At 52.7% G+C, this 21,592-nt stretch overlaps 7 protein-coding genes across 7 annotated transcripts; 2 read left to right on the forward strand and 5 right to left on the reverse strand.

The window, feature by feature from the left end:
• Positions 1-572: 572 nt before the first annotated feature.
• COCSADRAFT_201190 (uncharacterized protein) lies at positions 573-7,312 on the reverse strand. The gene is made up of 2 exons (XM_007703707.1): positions 2,884-7,312; positions 573-2,835 (listed from the first exon to the last, which is right to left on the reverse strand). The coding sequence occupies exons 1-2, from the start codon at positions 7,079-7,081 to the stop codon at positions 995-997; spliced, it is 6,039 nt and encodes a 2,012-aa protein (XP_007701897.1). The 5' UTR covers positions 7,082-7,312; the 3' UTR covers positions 573-994.
• Positions 7,313-7,632: 320 nt separating this feature from the next.
• Positions 7,633-9,632, forward strand: COCSADRAFT_222152 (uncharacterized protein). The gene is made up of 4 exons (XM_007703708.1): positions 7,633-7,859; positions 7,956-8,002; positions 8,064-8,287; positions 8,336-9,632. Exons 1-4 carry the CDS (start codon positions 7,759-7,761, stop codon positions 9,449-9,451), a joined length of 1,488 nt encoding a protein of 495 aa, XP_007701898.1. The 5' UTR covers positions 7,633-7,758; the 3' UTR covers positions 9,452-9,632.
• Positions 9,633-11,763, reverse strand: COCSADRAFT_222162 (uncharacterized protein). The gene is made up of 2 exons (XM_007703709.1): positions 11,544-11,763; positions 9,633-11,389 (listed from the first exon to the last, which is right to left on the reverse strand). Exons 1-2 carry the CDS (start codon positions 11,669-11,671, stop codon positions 9,814-9,816), a joined length of 1,704 nt encoding a protein of 567 aa, XP_007701899.1. The 5' UTR covers positions 11,672-11,763; the 3' UTR covers positions 9,633-9,813.
• A 174-nt stretch (positions 11,764-11,937) lies between these two features.
• COCSADRAFT_146463 (uncharacterized protein) lies at positions 11,938-14,894 on the reverse strand. The gene is made up of 5 exons (XM_007703710.1): positions 14,575-14,894; positions 14,475-14,506; positions 12,868-14,410; positions 12,499-12,807; positions 11,938-12,448 (listed from the first exon to the last, which is right to left on the reverse strand). Exons 1-5 carry the CDS (start codon positions 14,647-14,649, stop codon positions 12,149-12,151), a joined length of 2,259 nt encoding a protein of 752 aa, XP_007701900.1. The 5' UTR covers positions 14,650-14,894; the 3' UTR covers positions 11,938-12,148.
• Positions 14,895-15,020: 126 nt separating this feature from the next.
• COCSADRAFT_38472 (uncharacterized protein) lies at positions 15,021-16,538 on the forward strand. Its single transcript, XM_007703440.1, has one exon. It carries the CDS (start codon positions 15,216-15,218, stop codon positions 16,401-16,403), a length of 1,188 nt encoding a protein of 395 aa, XP_007701630.1. The 5' UTR covers positions 15,021-15,215; the 3' UTR covers positions 16,404-16,538.
• Positions 16,539-16,719: 181 nt separating this feature from the next.
• COCSADRAFT_121368 (uncharacterized protein) lies at positions 16,720-19,519 on the reverse strand. Its single transcript, XM_007703711.1, has 2 exons — positions 18,882-19,519; positions 16,720-18,831 (listed from the first exon to the last, which is right to left on the reverse strand). Exons 1-2 carry the CDS (start codon positions 19,371-19,373, stop codon positions 16,789-16,791), a joined length of 2,535 nt encoding a protein of 844 aa, XP_007701901.1. The 5' UTR covers positions 19,374-19,519; the 3' UTR covers positions 16,720-16,788.
• A 451-nt stretch (positions 19,520-19,970) lies between these two features.
• Positions 19,971-21,366, reverse strand: COCSADRAFT_146473 (glycoside hydrolase family 43 protein). Its single transcript, XM_007703712.1, has 3 exons — positions 20,944-21,366; positions 20,229-20,877; positions 19,971-20,175 (listed from the first exon to the last, which is right to left on the reverse strand). Exons 1-3 carry the CDS (start codon positions 21,349-21,351, stop codon positions 20,081-20,083), a joined length of 1,152 nt encoding a protein of 383 aa, XP_007701902.1. The 5' UTR covers positions 21,352-21,366; the 3' UTR covers positions 19,971-20,080.
• Positions 21,367-21,592: the final 226 nt, after the last annotated feature.

A 21,592-nucleotide genomic window follows, 5' to 3' on the forward strand; every position in this document is an offset into this window, starting at 1 on the left:
GAGGCAGAGATCTCGACTCCTTGGAGACTGAGCCCACTAGCAAGGTCAGCACAGCTCTTCTCTCGTCCATATCTATCGTGTCGTACTTGTTGAAATATCTGCTCCTTCACCTCCTCTGCCTGCTTAGTAGGTCTACCAGTCTTTGGAGCATCCTGAACGTGGTGTGGAAGGATCTTAATAGGAAGTTCGTTTGGCTCAAAGCCTGCAGCAATAGCTCTACTATAGATACGATCGACAGTACGAGGATTAACACCAGTTAGCGCAGCAACTTGTGACGTATTCTTGCCAATAGGAGGTGACTTTAGCGCGATTACTAAGGTACGGGTATATATATCAGTATAAGGAGCCATAGTAAGAAGATAACTACGTAGTGGCAGGTAGGCTGATCAAACAGCTCCTCAGCTCGAAGGTGGGAGTTGCGCCAAGAAGAGTTGCGCCGAATCGCCGAGATTAGCGTCAGACAATACTTTTGAAAGGCACCTCCGTATATTTGGAGCTTTTCCAAGGTCGAGAGCACGAAACTACAAAATTGTACCGAAAAAAATCTCTCAAGCAGTATGTTTGTAAAAAGACGTCCAGTTTTCAGTTGCTATCGATTGAAATGACTAGATAAGAGTCTCCATAGAGATTAGAAAGAAGATTTGCTTGATCACAAAAAAAGAGCCGTCCAAAGCGGATTATCTCACTTTGAATGACATATCCGAATGTACATTTTCCATACAAAGTGATTCCAGCCTCATCGTTGAATTGCTTTCACCTTTTCATGTCTAGAGCCAAACGCCTGTCGTCACAGATGCACAGATATGGAAAAAGAGGAACACCCCTCTCCAACAGTGGAGGAACCAAAGATGCAAAAGACAGACCCCAAAGCTGCCGTCAGGCTAGAAGCCAAGTGAAAAGAAAATCCTACTATTCTCCTTGGTCGAGTTAAATTGTAAAACCCCCTAAAAAGGGTATCTTTGAAATGAAACGCCAAAAGAAGAAATCTAAAACACTACCTCCCGCCCTTGCTTGTGCTGAACCTCCTTTGCATCGCCATCGTAGGGCTGCCCATAAAACTTCCGCGTGGACTCCGACTGGTGGCCGGCATAAGCGGTACCTTGGCCATTCCGAGTTTAGTTTCGAAAATGCGCCCCACAAGTGCCTGCACGCTGCGTTGCATGTCTGGCGCCATCTCGGTGCCCAGGAGCCCGACCACAAGAGGTGCGAAAAGATCAATGTTCTTTTCAAAATCGGCGTTAGGAAGACCGGTGTAGCCGTCTAGTACGGTGACAACGACAGGTCGCCAAGTGACAATATTGCGCTGCTGGGTTTCTTCATCAAGCTCCACATAGGACGCGATGATGTCTTCACACAGGGGGATCAGCGCAGCTTCAGTGTCCGCGCGCGAAGCAGCGCGGTCGTTGGACGTGTCGTGATACATCCGGAAGAGAATGCTGACATAGACCGACGCAGATCCACTTTCCTGCTTGAGCAGATTCGGTGGCTGCTTCATAAACCCTTCTCTGAAGAGTCGGGACCGCAAGTCGCGGTTCGCATTGAAGCGCTTTGCAAAGTGGTACGATTTCTTCAGTACGGCCATCAGACGCAAGAGTTCTCCCGAGGGAATCTTTTCGTAGACAGCATCGTTGGTGAAAAGCTCTTGAACTGTTTCGATCATGAGCAACTGAAGAACACACTTGGTTATGATTTGGTTGAAGAAACGTCGGCGAGCGGCGGTGACTACAACAGGAGGTTGCTGGAGGTCTTGGCCTTCAGGACGATAGTCCTCAAGCTCTTGTGTTTGGCGTTTGGGTAGCGGAGAGGGCATACGTTGCTCACCACCAAGAGTGCTGGTAGACTCTGAGGCGACGAGGGATGGCCGCTGTGCGTTTGACAGACCGTTGATGCCAAGCGCGTTGTCTACCTTTGGCTCCTCCGCAGGTGTCTGCAGGGAGAGCTCGCCCGTTGGTCCATCTGTTGTTGGTGTCATGTTATCTGCCGAGTTTCCTGATCCGTTCACAGGAGGGTGCTGTGGTGAAGATCCGCTGGTGGCTGCAGAAAATAATGCGGTAGCCTCTGTCCTTTGGAAGAGATCAACGAACGCTCTCACAACCTGGCTCCAGTGGCCTGGCGTGAATTTTTGAACATTCTGCAGTATAAGCTGCTGGAGGCAGTTGCTGCCAATGCGCGCTAATGTGTCGTTCTCTTGACATATGCAAAGTGCCAGAAGATCGAGGAAACGGTCGAGCATGTACTCCAACGAATCGAAAAAGTGTGTAAAAAGCTTAATCATATTACGTAGAGCCTGGATCATGGTTGTCGAAAGCCAGACGGAAAGCTCTTCGTGGTTCAAAACCTTTGTCATCTCCGACTTGGATTTCAGTACCATGAAGATTGGGTACAGCAACTGCCGCCAAAGCATGTCCCAAAATTCACGAGGAAAGTTGTTACCGTAGCTGATCAGAGTGTCGAATAGGTAACTCAAGGCTCTTGACCGCACTTCCAAATCTTCGCCAGTCATCAAGACGTCGTGGAAAGCAAAGAGAACAGGGAACCAGAATTGCTCTTCTTGCGTTTGCCGGCTGGGCTGCTTTGGTATCGAAGAGGCTGTTTCGGATTCTTTCAAGTAGCCAGCGCGAGCAGACAACGAACATTCAGGCGTCCGGAGCATCTTGGGTACAGACGACTTCAAAAGTTCTATCGCCTGTAGTGACTTCTTCTGGAACTTGAAATTCTTTGAGAACTCGGTAAGGCAGACAATCAGGTCAGCAAAGGCGCCTTGCGATATGACAACGCCAAAGCGTGTGTTGTACACTTGAGTGACGTTCTCGAATGCAAGGTTCACAATTCCCTCTGCTTTGAATTAGCGATTATACATGACCTGGACCAATTTTAACGTACCGTAAGGCTCTCTCGCAGCCACAGTGAAGACACCGAACATGGTTTTCCAACCTGAGCGAATGTTCTCACCTCGTGCCTGTATCATCTGGATTAAGCAGCGTAGTACCATGTCTTTGACGGACACGACGTTGGTGTTGTTGATAATGTGCTCAAAAGGCTTTAAAAAGTCTTTCTGGAACTTGAAACCAGGTAGTTCCTCAATCTCCATAAACTTCATCGACAGCTGCCGCAGGGAGTTCAGAGCAAAGTAGACGACGTTTGTGTTGGTGTGGCAGCCCACGTCGTTGAAGTGAGCGCCCAGTACCTGCCAGATATTGGTCCACTCGAAACGTACACGCGTCATGTTGTAGCCACTGATTTCTACCAACTTTTGCAAGCTGTAAGTGCGCGGCGACTCGCTCTGACCAGAGGATTGAATTTCCTGCCAGCTGACCTGAGTGAGCGCTTTGACAAAATCGACAATCGCTTCTCCCGACAGGTTTGCGCTGTTGGTGAAGATGCGGTCTACTCCTCGAACGATTTCGGCAGACCGACTTTCCTCGGCCACTTCCGAATGGAAGCCGAAATTGCCTGCTTGCGAGTTTGCTCGTCGGCTTTTCCCTGGGACATTGAGGTTTTTGCGTGGCTGCGAGGTTCCCGAACTGGACTTGAGCACATCGGGAACGGCGCGCTCGTCGATACCAGCAGAGATGAGCTGGAAACGGTCCAGTTGAGACACGCAAGTGAGTACCTCGCGCCATGATTCTCGAAGTAGGTTTCCCTCTGTCTGTGCAATTTCGATCAATGCTTTCAGAGCCTCCATATTCCTGACCTTCATCTCGCTCACGTTGTAAAGGTTCGTGAAGCGCGAGAGAAACGCGACGAAAGCTTGTCTCGAGTTATCCAGGTCAAACAAACACGAAATGCGAATTGATAACTTTATACCTTCAATGCACAAGCGAACAATTTCAAGGTTGTGATCCTGGGCTTGGCCAGAGAGAGCGGTGAGGACAGGCATCCAGGCGACTTCGAACATTGGTCCGACGTGCTTGGAGGATGAAGCAGGAATAAACTTGGATACAGTGGGAGTAGCGGCTGTTCTCCGCTGAGCACGAAGGAGTTGTTTGTAAAGCTGCTCGGTTTTATTGGCCATTGCTTCTGAAGCCTGAACGATTGCCTCTCGCTGAGAGTCGCGAGCGCTTCCGGTCAGCACTTGACCAATACTTGACAGTCCGCCAGTAGGCTGCTGGCTGATTAAGCCTTTGTCGGCGGCAGCCTCCTGTTCTGTGTTCAAGACAATCTCGTTTCGTGAGATTTCATCAAATATACCTTGGAGATACTCCTCCGGGAGATCGGCATTATCATTGATACCACGGTTGTTCTTGATAAAGTCAGCTGCTGTCATGCGGGGACCCTTCATCTTTTTGCTATGCTGATCGACGTTCAGCATAATGACCGAATATGACAAGACGTATGCTGTATCGGCGTTGGCGAATGCGTTTGGATTACCGGTAATATATCTTTCCGCAAACTTGAGCATGAAGCGATCGATTTTCTGGGCCTCACCGGGCAATCGGAAGCTCTGGAGGAAACGTCGCAGGGCGTCGGTAAAGCGTGTCTTTGAAAAGTCCATCAAGTCTACAAAAGCATGCATGATGGCAATATTCTCTGGATCGCCCTCACCAAGAAACTCGCCAAGTGCCGTCTTGTCTATCTGGTCATTATCCAATAAGAAACGAGCAACATCTTCAGGCTTGTTCGAGGGAATGAAGCCTTCGGCTATGAGTGTCTTGAGCCCTCGTTTCGGCTTGTAATTGAACTGTTTCAAAGCATTTGTCAGAGCAGTCTTCCGCTGCTTGGCCTTTTCAAGCTGACTGTAGTCATCTTCCGCAAGCGGCGTGACTGTACCAGAGTCTGCACCAATCATTGGGGACTCTGCGAGTGTTCGCGTATCCATGGACACTCTGAGGTCATCTAGTGATGGGCGCAAGCTTGAATGGACTGCCTTTGTGTTCTCGGGAAGCGCCTGCTGCGCCCAGTTGACGAGAGAGCGTAGTATCTCGACCAACGCCTCCAACGACTCTTGCTTCATAGCATATTCTTGAGGAAAGCTCTGTTCAGTCTCATGTGAAGAGTTCATAGAGGCTGTAGTGAGTGAGGGGGGCAGGGTGCCTCGGGTTTGCCAGTCCATTTGCTTGGACTGCTTTTCCCGCTGCTCCTGATACGCCTGCTGCTGCATTGCCGTGATTGTGACAGGATTGCTGGAAATCTTGGACAGGTGCTCGACAACGCGTTGGAACATGTTGTCAAGCGCAGTGCGGTCGCAGTCATAGTTGAGATAGATCTCTACCAGGGCTCGGGGGTCTGCAGCCAGCCTTCCAAATATTGTCAAAATGTATTGCTTCTGAAATGCAGGGGCACTTCGCTTGTCTAATGTTGCCAGGTAAATTTCCTTGAGAAACACCTCGACTTCCTTTTTGAGTGATATGCGCAGGAACTTGAGCATCTGCCAGAATACCTCACAGGCCACTTCAAACACCTGCTTTACTGAACTTGCACCGTTCCGACTAAGGCTCAAACACAGGTATTGTTTGACCGCCTGAATGAAACTTGTAGGCTCGTCGCTGCCACTGCGGATGGTAGCGTAGGGTGATTCAAAGACAGCAATGTTATTGAACAAGATAGTGTGGATCATGTGAAGTGAGAGAAGCTTGGAGCGCATGCCCTGCGACCGCACGTCGTGAGCGTGGTCAACTGACAGACTCTTTGTGCTTAGCCGACACATGGCTCTAAAGACTAGGTATGCATCTTTGACGAATATCTCGTCCTCTTCCTCTTCCTCGGTGTTGATGTGAGGCGAGGCACCATCTTGGCCCGAAACCTGCCGCGAGCCAGCCCTGGCCTTGATTCGAGTCACGAGGGTTGGCGCATTGTCGTGAATACGATCGTCGTTGAAGCTCATGTTGTTTTCAAAGCTTTGCAGCGTAATCTTGGGTCCAGTGTGTTGGTCGACGGCCTTGTCGTTGGGCGTGGCTGATTCATCACGCTCGTCCTCACCACTTGGCTCATCGCCGTCGAAGCCTGTCGGACTAGGTTCCCCCCGATGTACGCTCTCTCCGGAGATGTTCTTGTCGTTAAGAGATACACGTGACAGATTCAGCCGAGCTTCCTTTGCAGCCAATCTGGCCTTGACTCTTTCAAAGACGGTGCCGACCATCTGGGTCAGTGCACCTTGAGCGACCTGCTGGTTTGCACTCGACCTTGATAAGAGGAAGATGTTGTACGTGAGTCGCACAGCCTTGAGCAATCCCGCTCCATGTACCACAATCTTGTCGTTCAATATGGCGGCGAGTAGAGACTTTACAATCTGTAGCTGGATCTCTGGGGCCGTAGCCTCACCCTGGAAGCAATCGCATATCGTGTCTATGGCTCTTTCAATTAGGGGCGGTGCCTCGCTATTGTCAGGGCGGTGCTCGGTGGGGACGGAGAAATAGGAGTAGCTGATGAGCTTGCCGATGCAGTCGAGGGCGGTGATGGAGACGGGGACATTGGGGGCCTCTGAGGCGAGTTGAAGGGGTTCGAAGAGAACCTCAGGGTTGATGCGCGCGGGGTCGCCCTCGTTCTTGATGGCAGACAGAGCGGCATTGGTGCTGTCGCCCAATTTTTTGTTCTTGCGAGCATCCTTGGAAGCGGCAATGGTCTCGAGGGCAGTGACGACGAAGACGAGGGAGCTGCGGGTCGAGGGGCGGGTTGCGGTGGTGGCGACGGTCGACTGCGAGTCTGTTCGTGAGCGGGATTCGAGGGGCAGGCGCTGGTCGAACATCTGCTCTGAGGTGCGTGGCGGGTCTGAGGTATCCGGGACGGATAGCGCTGGTGCCTCGGTTGTAGGTGTTGAGGTGTCGGCTTCTTCCCGAGGGGGTTGTGTTGCTGGTGCTTCTGATTCTGCATTTGCTGCCTCGTCTGCCTCTGTTTCTGCCTTATCCGGGGCAGGTGAGGTATGCTCGGAGCCTGCATCAGAGTCACTGTCCTCGTCGTCCTCGTCCTCGTCTTCGTCCTCGTCGTCGTCCTCATCCGTCTGTTCCGCCTCTTTCTTCTCCTTATCGTCCGTTGTTTTTTCTGCGTCTGCGACGGGCGTCCCATCTTCTCCCATGGCGGTGGCCTTTTTCTCGGCGTCCGAGGCCGGTATTTGTGTTATTGGTGGGGGCTCGGTGTCAGCCATTGTGGTGTGTAGGTTGTCACGACTATGCTTAGGCTACTATGATTAAGGGACCAACGTTGGATGACGGACGAGCGGGCCTTGGGTCAACGACCATCCATGGCCCCAATTCAAACACGAAGCAAGAGGCGGGAGGGCGGTTGCACAGTTGCAATGGCGCACAAGGCAACGTAATGCAATCCAGGCCGATTCCAGGATGCGGGCCGTGCCTAATTATGAGATGACAAAGTGTCTTTCCTGGCTAGCTGGGGCGGACCCAGAGCTGGTGAGCTGCGTACCTGGCCGACTGGGGGCATGGCAGGCGCTAGTTCGTCAAGCCACGGCAGATCAGCCACACCAGCCACATACATATCAGCCACTCGGGGATCATCAGCCACCGCCGCCACAAGCCTTTCCGAAATCTCGCGTTAGGGCCATCGGGTCATAACGCTTAGTACCCGCCGGACGGATCTCCAACAAGCTGGCCAGCACTAAACTTTTCTGTTGAGCGACATCTCCAGTCTGCCATCTCTCCCCTGCCCAGTCCAGCTCCAGAGCCTTGAGCGGTCTCCCAGCCCCATTGCCTGCGCCTGCTCTCTTCCCGACCTGCCCCCGAAGAAAGAAGAGCTGCTGCTTCTCCCCTCCCTCTCCCCGGTCATCGCTTAGAGCAAAATCTCAGCGCATCCAGGAACTCCGACACAATGCCCGCTACTACCACTCTGCTATCCCGGGCGGGCTCCCAATTGACCTCGAGGGGTTCAATTGCCCTGCGCGGCGCCTTCTCTCCCGCGACTTGTACCGCGTAGGTTGCTACCCATACATAAAACACAGCACACGGCCTGCAAACACCAATCCCGGGCCCAATCCCGAGACCACTGGCTGACCGCGAAACATGTAGACGCACACCTGCCCTCTCTGCCCTCGCCCGGTACTATGCCTCCAAATGTGAGCATCCCGCTGTCTGCTAGCACGTCCTGGCCGCACCGCTAACCTCCACTCGCCGCAGCCTACCCACCCCACAGCGTTATCAACATGCCTGCCCTCTCCCCGACCATGACCTCCGGAAACATTGGCGCATGGCAGAAGAAGGTTGGCGACTCGATAGCGCCCGGTGATGTGCTCGTCGAGATCGAGACGGACAAGGCACAGATGGACTTTGAGTTCCAGGAGGAGGGCACTATTGCCAAGATCCTCCGTGACGCTGGTGAGAAGGACGTTGCAGTCGGAAGCGTAAGTGTGCTCGGGATTCATGTGGAGTCATTATACTAACCATCATAGCCAATCGCCATCATGGTTGAGGAGGGTGAAGACGTCTCGGCCTTTGAGAGCTTCTCCATTGAAGACGCCGGTGGTGACAAGAAGGCCGCTTCATCTCCCAAGCAGGGTGAGGCTTCGGAAGCCAGCGAGCCCCCCAACAACTCCGGCTCCAAGACCGCCCCTCCAGCCAAGGAGCAGTCCGCACCCGCCGCCATCGAATCCGACTCGACCGGTGCCCGTCTCGAGACGGCTCTTCAGCGTCAGCCTGCCGTCTCCCCAGCCGTCAAGAAGCTCGCTCTCGAAAAGGGCGTCCCGATTGGTTCCATCAAGGGCACTGGCAAGGGCGGAGCCATCACCAAGCAGGATGTTGAAAACTACAAGCCTGCTGCAGGAGCTTCTTCTGCCGCTGCCGCGGGCCCTGCTTACCAGGATACCGAGGCCAGCAGCATGCGCAAGGTCATCGCCAGCCGTCTTACCGAGAGCATGCAGCAGAACCCCCACTACTTTGTCGCCTCCAACATTTCCGTCTCTAAGCTTCTCAAGCTCCGTGAGGCTCTTAATGCTTCGGCCAACGGCGCCTACAAGCTGTCAGTCAACGACTTGCTCGTCAAGGCGCTTGCCATTGCCGCCAGCAAGGTCCCCGCTGCCAACTCGTCATGGCGCGAGGAGGGCGGCAAAGTCATCATCCGCCAGCACAACACCGTTGACGTCTCGGTCGCCGTCTCCACCCCTGTTGGCCTGATGACACCCATTGTCAAGAACGTCACTGGACTCGGTCTCCAGACCATCTCATCACAGATCAAGGACCTTGGCAAGCGCGCACGCGACGGCAAGCTCAAGCCTGAGGAGTACCAGGGCGGAACCATTACCATTTCCAACATGGGCATGAACCCTGCCGTCGAGCGATTTACCGCCGTCATCAACCCCCCGCAAGCCTGTATTGTCGCCATTGGCGCCACCAGGAAGGTTGCCGTACCCGGCGAGGCCTCTGAGGATGGCACCGCAAGCATTGAGTGGGACGACCAGATTGTCATCACCGGAAGCTTTGACCACAAGGTTGTTGACGGTGCCGTTGGTGGCGAGTTTATGCGTGAGCTGAAGAAGGCGATTGAGAACCCTCTTGAGCTTATGCTGTAGATTTTGTTGTAATTGGGTGCATTTCAGGGTGGATGAATATGTGCGTGTAACTTTACCTCTCTGGCTAGATGAGAAATGGATTTCCAACCAGGACGGAACGATTTTTTTATGTATAGTGGATGGATGGCGCTTTGTTCTATCCCCCATGAAATTATTTTGTCCCATTGTTGTACCGCTTGATAGTTGAGATCTCCCACTCTTGAATTTGTGTTATTTTTGGCGATTTCAAGTATCACCTTATTGAAGTACTACCTTGTTCGTCACTACTAGACTAATATATTGGCTAGTCACTCCGTCCAACCTCGACACACGCTCTATACTACTATCAAAGGAAGGAAGGAAAGAAAGGAGGAAGAAGAAAATTACGTGTTATCAACCTCAAACACCACAACCTCAACCTCCCCGTCCCCACCCACCCTCTCACACCTAACCTCCGCCCTGCCCCCCTCCCCCCTCATCTCCACCCTCACACTACGAAACAGCTTTTCCTCCTCCAAAACCACCCCTTCATCCTCCAACTCCTCGAATTCCGGCAACGTCGCCATATCCTTCTCCTCCTCCTTACTTCCGTCCCACACCCCCTTATCCTCCATCCCCATAACCCTTTCCACCACATTCGCCACCACAGCACTATCCCAGCACCCTTCCATACGCGGCACCGCCTTGAGCGACCCAAGCGCATAGCGCCGCAAGCAGCGGTGCCGACATTTAATTCCTGTGTAGAATAAGGAAGCCACGACGCCGGACTCGCAGATCGAATGTTCGAAGTTTACGTTCTGGGGGATTTGCACGGCGACGCTGTAGGCGATGTGGATTAGACGGGCGCTAGAGAGGACGCGGTGGAAGAGGTGCGTGTAGGATGCGTATGCGAAGGGTGAGGGGGATAAGAGGGTGTGAGCCCGGATTTGGGCGCTGCTGTGGGACATGAGGAGGAGGGTGTAAGAAAGAGGTGTGCGGGCGGATCCGGGGTGGGATCCGAATGCCGGAGTGTCTTTATCTGGCGGGCAGGAGTTGAGGTGGGCTTGGGTGCGGTGGTAAGTTGACTGCCAGGAATCCAGCAAGGTGAGAATGTGGGATTGGGTTTTTTCCAGGGAAGGTGAGGAGGGTTGGTGGGGTTGGGAAGTTTGGAGGAGGTGCTCTGTGTGGGTTATGCGGCGGAGGATTGTGTCGAGGGCGTCCTTTGCGGCTTCGGGGCTTGCGAAGATAGAATTGGGGAGGTTCAAGGTTGCCAGCGAGTGCGGGAAGATGTCTGGGTTGGAGAGGTAGAAGTCGGAGCCAAAGAGGGTTCTTTGCGTGACGAGGGCGGCGAAGGTGCGGACGATGCTTTGTTCCATAAAGCTGGAGCGTGGGACACGGCCGTCGCCTAATAACTTGATGCCGTTTTTCAAATGTGTCTCGGCGATTTCGTGGCGCCCTCTCAGGTACTCCAGAAATGTAAATAGCATGCATGTTACCAGAACTACAGCTACATCCTGTGTATCGCTGGTCCTCGCCAGCATCGGCTGTAAGGCGGAAATCGCCTGGCTGTACTGCTTCAGAACGAACCTCTCTCTCATGTCGATACTCTCGCCCGGAATAAAGTTACACTCGTGTGCCGCACTCAGCGCGACGACAGCATGCAAGATAGCCGGTTCAGAGACAAGGGCCGGGATAACAGTAGCGTGCCAAAAGGGATATCCGAACCAGCCTGACGACGTCCACGATACGCGCTGTTTGTAGAGCTCAAGATAGCGTAATTCGTCTGATGGAAAAGACTTTGCCAGAGGTTTTGAGAGCTGAACTTCTGAAGAAGTCGTAGCTGGTTGGGAATGCCGACCATATCGGTCAAGGTAAGTATTTCCTCCTCCTCCCTGGGCACCGTAGCCATCACAAGTTCGGCCAGTGCTGAGACAGCGATTGCAGACTGGTTTTGTCTCGTCACATTTTACTTTGCGTGCTCTGTCTTCATGTCAGGTACATATCATCTCAGGTACCTAGCATGGGTCGCGATTCCCATCTCCTTCAAATTCTGTATCTTCATGATGGAGAAAATCCAAGAAACCCCAAACGACCAAGTGGCCCAAGGAAGACGAGCGAAATGACAGCAACATACTTGCAAGTCCCACATCCGGACCTTGACTTCTTCCGCGACCGCCCGGTACTTGGAGGATGCAACGTAGATATTGTTGACACAGGCGGTGCTGGTTGTCTCAGGGGTACGCTAGTAAGCTCCTGTAACATTCCGACTACCAAACAACGACAACACTACTCTCACTAAGCGATAAGGCTGGGGTGGAATGAGAAAAAGTTGAGTAACTGAAGGAGCAATTGGTTCATGCATGTTGCTTCGGATCAAAAGGCAGCCTGAAGCTCGCTAATGGCGTAGCTCAGCTTATCTCATTCGCTCGCTACTCCTGGTCGGCTTTTACTCAATATGGACGACTGGACGCCTGACGCCCCATCACCGTGTTCCTCAAACATCAAATATTCAATATGCAACCTGCAAACTTCCCAACGTTGAAGACATCGAATCTCATATTCGTTCATCTATGGACTGGTCTATCATAAGCATCGCATTACCATGATCTCATCACAGAAAACAAAATGAACTAAGTCGAATACCACTTTCCTTCCTCCCAAAACGTAGTTTGTCATATACACTACGCCGTCCAAATGCTTTTTTTCCATTTGCCAATACGCCTGCATTCATCACCTCGTCTAAGACGCCTCAGCGCCGTCGGCCTTTTGGCCCTCGGCATCAGCCATCTCGGTGTCCTTTGAGTCCTCGGCGGGTGGCGCGTCAGTCTGCTTCTTAGACTCGGCTTCCCGCTTTGCGCGCTCCAACTCAGCCTGCTTGGCAGCGTGCTCCTTTTGTTGCTTCTCCATGGCGGCTTGCCTCTCACCCTCGATCTTGTCGTTGTAGCGCTGGATGATAGGACCAGCAATAGAGCGGATGTCCTCCTTCTTGGAGACATATTGTGCCTTGGACGCATCGTCGCCCTCGTCGTACAGCCATTCCTGTCTTTATTAGTACTTTTTCCCTTCTGCCAAGTAGTTTTTGAACTTACCTCGATGGTCTCAAGCTTCTGGTTGAGCCTGGCCTTCTCGTCATCGCTGGCAAACTCAGCGTAGACGTCGAGGATCTTGTCCTTGAGCTCGTAGATGAAGCTCTCAAGGTTGTTCTTCTCGTTCTCGGTGTCGGCGACGAGCTTGTCCTCCATAATCATGGCGTTCTCGCGCTCGGCGGCGATCTGTTTGGAAGCATCGTCAAGCGAAGCAGTGCCCGCCGACAGAGGCAAGTCTCCCTTACGGAGCTGCTTCTTGACCTTGCGCATCTTGGGAGGCTCCGGAGGAGCGTCCTTGTCCACGTCCATTGCCTGCGCATAATTCGTTAGCTCATTTGTTTCGGGCGCAGAAGCAAAAGGACGCGCATGTACAGAATCATCGCTAAGCTTGTATCGTTTCGCAGCACGTTCTGCTGAACTTTGCTCGCTGGTACTCGAATCATTAGGAAATTCAGAAAAACGTACATCACCCTCTTTCTTCTCTGATGGAGACTCGGGAATTGGCTCCTCGACCTCAGTCTCCTCGACGTAGTATCCAGACTCGACGTTGAGCACACCGTGCACGTTGAGTCGTGCCTTGAGTTTGCAAATCATGAAATCGCCCTTGGGGTCCTCCTTGACGCCCTTGACGGAGAAACGGCCGATCCAGGGGTTCATCTTTCCGGGAAGCTGTTCAGGCTTGGCGTACCTGGCCTCAAGATCGAAGGGGTGTTTTCGGTAGAAGGTCAGGATCTTGGTGGATGGCATGACGTTGCCCTTGTTGAAGACGGTGAGGCTGGTGTCCTCATCGGGAATGTCCTCAGACTTTTCCCATGTGAATTCAATGGGGTAGTTGACCATGTCGTGGACGGAGAAGTCGCGGACACGGAAGACTGGAGAGAGGATAGCGCAGCAGAAGGCGCATCCACGGGCAACAGCCTCATCTTGGTTGAGAGTGAAGGACAGAGGCTTTCCGAAGAAGTCTTGGATCCTCGTCTTGAGGGCAGGGACACGTGTGCATCCACCGACCATCTCAATCGAGTCAATATCTTCGACGGTAAGCTTGGCCTCGGCGAGAGCCTGCTCAATGGGCGCAGTCGCGCGCTCAAGAAGCGGCTGGATCAGCTCCTCAAGCTCCTCGCGCTTGAGCATACCACGCACGTCAACGTCGTTCATGATGGACTCGACGTTGATGGGTGCCATGTTGTTGGCAGAGAGCACCTTCTTGAGCTTCTCAACACCAGCAGCGAGACGGAAACGCGCCTTTCCGTTCTCCATGACATCGATCTTGTACTTCTCCTTGAACTCCTTGGCGAAGTGCTCGACAAGGGCCTTGTCGATGTAGCGGCCACCAAAGTGCCTGTCCCAAGCGCTCGACTTGACGGCCAGTTCGCCCTTTCGGAACTCGACAACAGTGGCTGTGTAGTTGCTGTGGCCAATGTTGACAAAGACGACTCTCCGTGGCTTCTCCTCTGGGCCAGGCAGGTCGAGCTTTGGGATACCCCAGCCGAGGGCGACTGCGGTGTTGTCGTTGATGAGTCTTAGGCACTTGAGGCCGGCAATATCTGCGGCGTCGAGAATGGCGCGGCGCTGGGCGTCGGTGTACCACACGGGGCAACTGAGGACGATGTCGTTTACGGGCAGCTTGAGCTCGGCAGAGGCCGTGGCCCGCATTTTTGTGAGGTGCATGGCGGTGATTTGAGTGGCGGTAAATCGCTCCTTCTTGCCCAGGTAGCTGACCTCTGCGCCCACCTGGCCGTCGATGTCGACAAGCTGGGCAGAGACAAAGTCCTGCTCAACCTGGACATCTGGATCTTGGAGACTGCGGCCGGCGAGGCGCACAAACGACGAGACGGTGTTCTTGAGGTTGGAAATTTCTTGGTTCTTGGCCATCTCACCAATGTATCTACTCTTGGGGCCGAAGCCTACTAGTGATCTGTATCATGACCAGTCAGCCGAGTGTTCTCTGGGGGATGATTTGTTCGCGGGAGGCTACTTACGGTGTCGCGCGGTTGGAAACCTCATTTGCAATCTGGATAGTGAGTCAGTGTGAGCCATGGATGAAAGAAGTGACAGTGAAAGATATGCGGTGGCACTTACAACATCGACACCACGATTCCGCGCAACAGCGATGACGCTGTTGAGCGTACCCAAGTCGACTCCTACTACAGACATTGTTGATCTGTGATGGTGGGGTATGTATGGGGAGAGTGGGAGTGTTGTGTTGTGTTGTGTTTGCGTGTGGAGGGGTAAGGGAGGGTATATGGGGTATTAGGGCGGCGAGATTTTATGGGCGGTAAACCAGGACAAGTGTCGAGGAGTAGTAGCGAAGCAATACAAGGAGGCACGCGCCGCAAAATTGCAAAATTTCAAGACTGCGCTGGTATGACCTAACAAGAATGCCCAACTCGACAAAAGGAACCACACAGAACTTTCTCGATGGCCCCAAACAGCGGGGCTCTTTTTTGCTGGGCGGGCGGACGGCACAGACCACCGCCCTCCAAGTCCGCCGCCGCCGCCGCCGCCGCATCACCGCACGCCAATACCAAACCGTCCAGACATCAACACCAAGTATCAACACACAAACACTATCACCAGCAACAACGCGTCGCGTCATGCCCAAGCCGCTCCGTGACAGCGCCGACGCGTCTGTTGTAGGCGACCTCCCTTGACCACCTCGATAGTCGCATAGTGTCTGCATCCACCGCGCGCCTTGCCAACAGCTGAGGACGGCTGACATCATGGCCTATGTGCCCCCCTACCCGCTGCTAAACAGGACCTACAACCTGTATCGCGCATCCCCACTGCACCATGGCGACTCGCTCCTGCTCAGCGATCAGTCGATGCGCGCCCATGCCAAGCGGCTCAAGGAACAGCTCAAGGGCGACAATGTGCGTGGTGTGCAGGTCGACTTTGCCGGCGGGGACGAGACGGCAAAGCTGGGCCCGCTGGAAGAGTGCCGCTGGGAGGTGCTTGGCGACGAGGATGCCTGGATTGACCGACGCCTCCAGTCTGAGGATCCAGGCGCACCACGACTCGCGCCAGATATCACGCCAGACCGAGCTCGTGGTATCCATGTGAGCCTCGAGTATGAGAAGAACATGTACAATGCCCTCCTTCTACGCGACCCGCACGCTACATCTTCGCCCAATGGCTTCACCTCGCTGCCCCTCTTGCTCGTGAAGATGCCAGCGCCAATACGCGAGATATTTCTAAACTACATCCGAACCACCTTCGACACCCATGTAGCTCCGCTGAGGCTCCCTTCGTCTTTTATCACATCGTCCCTCGAGACCTTCTTCAGTCACCTTACAGCACGCAGCTCTACCCTGTCCATTCAAGACACGATAAAGCAGCTGCATGTCCAACTCACATTCCCCAATGCCACGAGCCTTCTCAAGCACGTTGAAGTCACAATCGCGGCAGAAGACGTAGCCGGGTTCGTTCAGCGCGGAAAGCTGCTGAAAGCAACACACAGTAAACCCTTCACAGCAGCCCTATCTAACTACCTGAACCGCCACCTCACCCTCGACCTTTCCCACCCAAAAGTCCAAATATCCCGTATATCCTGCGCAAGCTTCCACCTCGGCACCGAGCGCCTCAAAATCGTCGCCCCAGACACCCTCCCAGACACATCCATCACCGACCAAGGATCGCCGTCACAGTCACAGGATTCAAGTGCAACTCAACTTGCCGTCCATCAACTGTACACACTGCTGGTTCGAGAAGCTACGGGAAGCGGCAAGTTCTTGCCTGAGGATTTGCCCACGGATGCAAGAGAAGACACACTGTCTTCGACTGCGAGTTCCCGCCGGAAAAGAGCGGTTAGTACTACGGCGACTGTGAATGGAACTACCAAGAAGACGAAGGCGAAGGCGAAGGGGAAGGGAGATGGGAAGCAGACTAATGGGGATACTTCTAATAACTAAAAGTGTACCTTTTATCCCGGGTGTTGTAGAGCAGGCCTGTTTTGCTCATTGTAGTCTATCTATTTCCTTTTGTGTGATACCCCATAGTCTATTTGCAATCATGCCAATCAAATTTTGCCATTTCATAGCCATACGCTACAACAGTGGGAACCTAGTAACACCAGCAGCACGTGACATCCAGATGAACTGCACTGCCTTGCTTCAAGCCTATCATCACTCATGTCGCATGCCAACATTCAACACGAAGGAAGATTTTGATTCAACAGGGAAGTATCATGCTAGGAATTTCAGAAAGCAATACATACTAACCCAGCACCCCCCCCCCAAAAAAAAAGAAGATAGGGAATCGTAACAAAACTAACAAACCCCCCCAGAATCCAAAAACTCACGTATATACACTCTCTGTAAAAGAATTAACCTGCAACCCCCTCTCCGCCATATCCGCCTTCTCCAGAAACTTCAACTGCATCCACACCAAATGGCCCCTAATCCTATCCAGCTCCTTCCTAACCTCGTGGGCCGGACGATCAACATCGTACAAGTGCCCTTGTTTATGTTCTTTGTCAGAATTTGGGTTCGGAGTAAACGAATCATAGTCTTCAAAGGTGAGAATATTGTCGTCGGGGTCAGCGTGGAATAAGTCGCGGAAGACGGAAGTGTTGGTGGAGGCGCGGGTGCACCATTCGTCCCAGAGTTTTGGGCTGAGGGGGTCGGAGACAAAATCTGCTTCGGGGCCTGGCATGGTGTCGTTGCGGGAGTGTTCGCTAGGGGGTTGTGCGTTGGGGTCCTCGGTGGCGTTGAGGCTTTGCGCGGGGAGGAGGCCGAGGTGTTCGCGCCAGAGGCTGCTACGGAGTTCGTGGGCGAGGCGGGCAGCTTTGTAGGGTTTGCCGTCGAGTTGAGTGTCGATTAGTTCGGTGTCTTGGAGGACAATGGAGAGTTCTGAGTCGTGGAAGCCCAGCTGCGAGCGGTCGTTGATGTTGGACGAACCGCAGATGACGGTCTTGTCGTCGACAATGCAGATTTTGGCGTGGATGTAGAGCTCTTCTTGGCAGAAGTACTGTTTCTCGTCTTCGGCTTCACCCTCCCAGTCCTCATCGCTGGGCTTCTTCTCAGTGAGCATGGCGTCGTCGGCAATGGAATCTGGGTCAATCAAACCACCCTGGTCACCCTTTCCAAGTGTGTCATCCTCATCCATATATCTCTTCCTCATCTCCGCTGCTAGTCGTCGCTTTTCATCTCCACCCTCTTCCGGTGGCGCTTCGAGCTCGTCGATTTCGGCAGTCTCCATCTCCATGTACGTCATGCCAGACTTCTTCTCCATTTCCTTGAGCTTGGGTGTGACATTAATGCGATCATACGAGCGGAGGTTGAAGAAGAAAATGTACTTTTCGGGGTCGACACCGGCAGCCTTGATTTTGCCAAAGATGCTCTCGTCGCCTCTGCAAATACTCTTGAATTGGTAGTCCATAATAGCTCGCGTTCCAGCCGCAGCCTGATCCCGCAAATCTCCCGCGAAACCAGGGATAGCCGGGATGACGATAATGATCCTGAAGTTCCGTTCTTCCTTGGCAGCCTTCAGAATTGCATCGACCATGGCAGCTCCGATCTGGTTGTGAACTGGATTCTCGTCATGTTTGGTAGTCGCGGTAATGAAGAACTGGTTCTCAATGTATACGTAATGTTGGGCGTTCCGGATAATCTCGCAATAGGCGTTCTGGATGCTCTGTTCATGAGGCTCAATGCCCATGCTCCAATCCCCGCTACTCCTGACGAGCTGCGCATGTACAGTTCCACGGTTGTCAAGATTCTTGCTACTGAGTTGCGTCACGGGATGGTGTATATAATGACCAACGGGGAACTTAGGCCGTTGGACTCCAATCAGATCTTCGTCAGCACCCTCACGTCCTTCCATAGTAAGCCAGTCATATCGTTCGTCACGCTTGTACTTTTCACGTTTCACAAAATTCCATCGCAGGACAAAGTGTTCGGCAATGTCGTAGATTGCCGGGCCTATGATTCCCATGGCGACGTCGTGCCATGGCATGCGACCATAGTCGAGCTTGTCCAGCTTATTTGATTTCCAGTCGTCGACACTCTCGAAATCCATAATACGGTTATTGTTGTAGTCTTGGCCGGGGAAAATCTGGTTCTGCACACCGGAGGGATGTGCATCAGACAATGGATGCTGTTTCTCATCCCATCGGCCGTAGCACAGATCCAGTCCACCGATAAAGGCCATGGCATAATCAATGACGATGAACTTTTCGTGATGAGCCCAGTAGAATGTCATGTCCGCGGCATTCTCAAAGACGTTGTGGTCAGGGTGTCGCATTACCTTGATGTTCCCGTAACCAGGTTCACCCTCTTTGATAAGACCCATGAGGGCCTTTTTGGTATGCTGACTGTTGCAGGTGAGAGCAGCAGAAACCTATACGGTGAGTGAGTAGCTGGACGCACGGCAGGCATACCCATGCTTACCTCCTTGTACACGGAAATGTAAATCTTGACGCCAGCCTGGGCGCGTCGCTTGAGAATTTGATCCAACCTGAATTGCTGATTGTAGTAAGGCGGCCGCTTCAAGAATAGCTCTGGGCTTAGCCACCAATCCGCAATGTAGATGGTCTCCTGGGCCTTTTCCAAAGCCTCGGCAACGGCCCAGAAGTAGTCTCGGCCGTCGACGTACCACTTCACCAGGTTGCCGTCTCTTTCGGGCGCAAAGCTGTTGAAGCGATGGCTCTCGGCGATCTTGCTCCTCTTGGCGTCGGTTGCTTTCTCGTGATCCTCGTCATGGCGATGGTTGGTGTTGAAGAGGTTGCTGAACTTTCCAACCTTGTGCTTGAGGTGTACAGCTTTGATATGTGCGCCTCGCAGCTTGGTGTGCTCAAGCTTTTGCTCAATTTCCTCGACCTTTTCCGAAAGGCGGTGGTCGAAAGGATGGAAGAGCTTCTTAAGGCCCTTTTCTTTAGACATGTTGCCAGCAGTGCGTAGCGATCAATGATCAATGATCAATGATCAGCGACCTGCAATGGCGTGGCGTAGCAATGGCAATGGTGAGGTTTGGAAGAGAGGCGAGTGGAGGGGGAGGCTGAGGAATGAGGCGCGTGGCAGAGGCGGTGGAGCAGGCATCAGCCATATGGGGACGTCTTGTACTTATTGGGCCGTCAAAGTGAACAAACCTGTATGTAATCATCCTCATCCTGCACATAGCAAGCGCGCACAGTATTGGGGACAGGGTGCAGGGGTGATGCGTTCCTTCGGCACAACAGGAACTACTGACGTCACTCCCCGCTATGCCCCATTGCGACGCGCTACACATGCCCCTCCTCGTATCATCATCCATTGCTTGTTAGAGCTACCCACCAATTCGGCATCATCGATGTTAGCAGATTTTTCTGCTTTTTACCGAATCACACGCTGACATTGCCGTTTAGAACATTGCCGGAACCTCAGATCATCTCAAAACTGTTGATACATCTACATACATACATACATACTTACCCTCCATGAAACAGACCCTTGCAGGGCTTACGAGTACAGAGGAACCTTATAGGTATGGCTTTATCAACAAAGTCCATGCCACGTGAAATACAGAAAAGAAACCGCTTGACAAATATTGCCTCTTTGATCAACAACCGGAGAGCCGCCGAGAGCTTTGAGGAAGCCAATACATCAAGTCTTCAAGCAACCGCTACCACAGGCCAACCATCCTCCCAGTCGAGATAGTTGTATCCAAAGAAGAAATCGTTAGCCCCGTAGCCAACACTTGGACGAACTAAAACAATGGTCAGCCATCATCAAGTATACTTGACTGATCATCGACTTTACCATAGTGATAATACATGACGGTCCTCCCATTCTCCGGGTGCACCATGACGCCCTGCCCGCCCGGTGCATATACATCTCCGTGGCTGGCCAGAATCGTTGTCCCACCGTTCGCCTCTAAACAGCTCCTGCCACTGCGATCATAAAATGGACCCTTGGGCGTCTCTGAGCGGCATACGACAACATGGTAAACCTGGTTGTCGGAAGCGAGGCCTGTCTCTGGTGTACGGCAACAGTGACCAACACTGTAGAATAAGTAGTAGAAATCCTTCTCCTTGTACATGATGGCGCCTTCAACTACCAGCGCGTTCTTTGTGTCATTTCGTATAATGTTGATGATGCGTCCATTCTGATAAGCCCAGTCCCCAAATGCTGTTATATCGTCGTCGGGAAAAAGCTCGACTTGGAAAATGTCCTGCCAGAACGAGCCAAAGGTGAAGAAGATGGGACTGCCTGGTGTTTCTTGGAAAACAAAAGGATCAATCAGGTTGTACTTGTGCGATAGAGGGAGGCCGACACTCCCGTGATCTTGCCAGCTACCTGGTTCGAGCGAGCGTGAGGTAGCAACTCCAATCAATGAGTTTTGAAGTCCAAATCTGGAAACTGAGTAGTGACAGTAGTACGTGTCGCCTCGCTTGGTCACGGAGGGTGCCTGCATACCATCATGAGAAAAGGTTTCGATTACAAATTCTTGTCAAGTACCAGACACTGCACTTACCCAGATATCCTGTCCATCAACCACAAGTATACTAGTGCCGTTTTGTAACAGCGCACCTTCGTAGCGCCATGGTCCCCCGAGCGAGGGCGCTGTAGCAACGGCAATGTTGCCGCTAGTTGAAAACCGCCAATAAGTTCCATCTTCATACCAGATGCTGGGGTCGTGGATCCACGAACAATTTCCCCGACATGGTTCGGGATCGGGATAGAGTCCATCTACTAGTGGAAGACCTGCTTGTGGGTTTGGCAGAGGACGAGGCTCCGGCCCAGCATAAGGATTCGGTTGTGGTATTGCAAGCGGGCTTGCAACTGTGCTCTTCACAACGAATGGTAAAAAGGTAGCGCTAGTAATGAAGAAGGCGCTAAGTAGAGCAGTCATAAATCTTGCCGGGCCAGAGTCCTGAATCATAGTTGTAAATCCTCTCTTTATCGCGGATAGCAGTGTTTTTCACTCAGTTTTCAGCAGCGCTTTTCCAGACTTTAAGCAGGTCGACTGCAGTTTATATGGTACCGAGAAGAGAACCACATCAGCGGTCATGCGCAAAAACTCGGCCTTGAGCTCTCCTCGTTTGTGACCATGACTGGCGGCTGACGTCGAGGCTTCTGCTCTACCTTCACGATGTAATCAGCGGCGAATTCTGTTGTGACAA

The sequence above is a fragment of the Bipolaris sorokiniana genome (genome assembly GCF_000338995.1).
Source record: "Bipolaris sorokiniana ND90Pr unplaced genomic scaffold COCSAscaffold_10, whole genome shotgun sequence".
In the NCBI taxonomy this organism is placed as follows: Eukaryota; Fungi; Ascomycota; class Dothideomycetes; order Pleosporales; family Pleosporaceae; genus Bipolaris; species Bipolaris sorokiniana.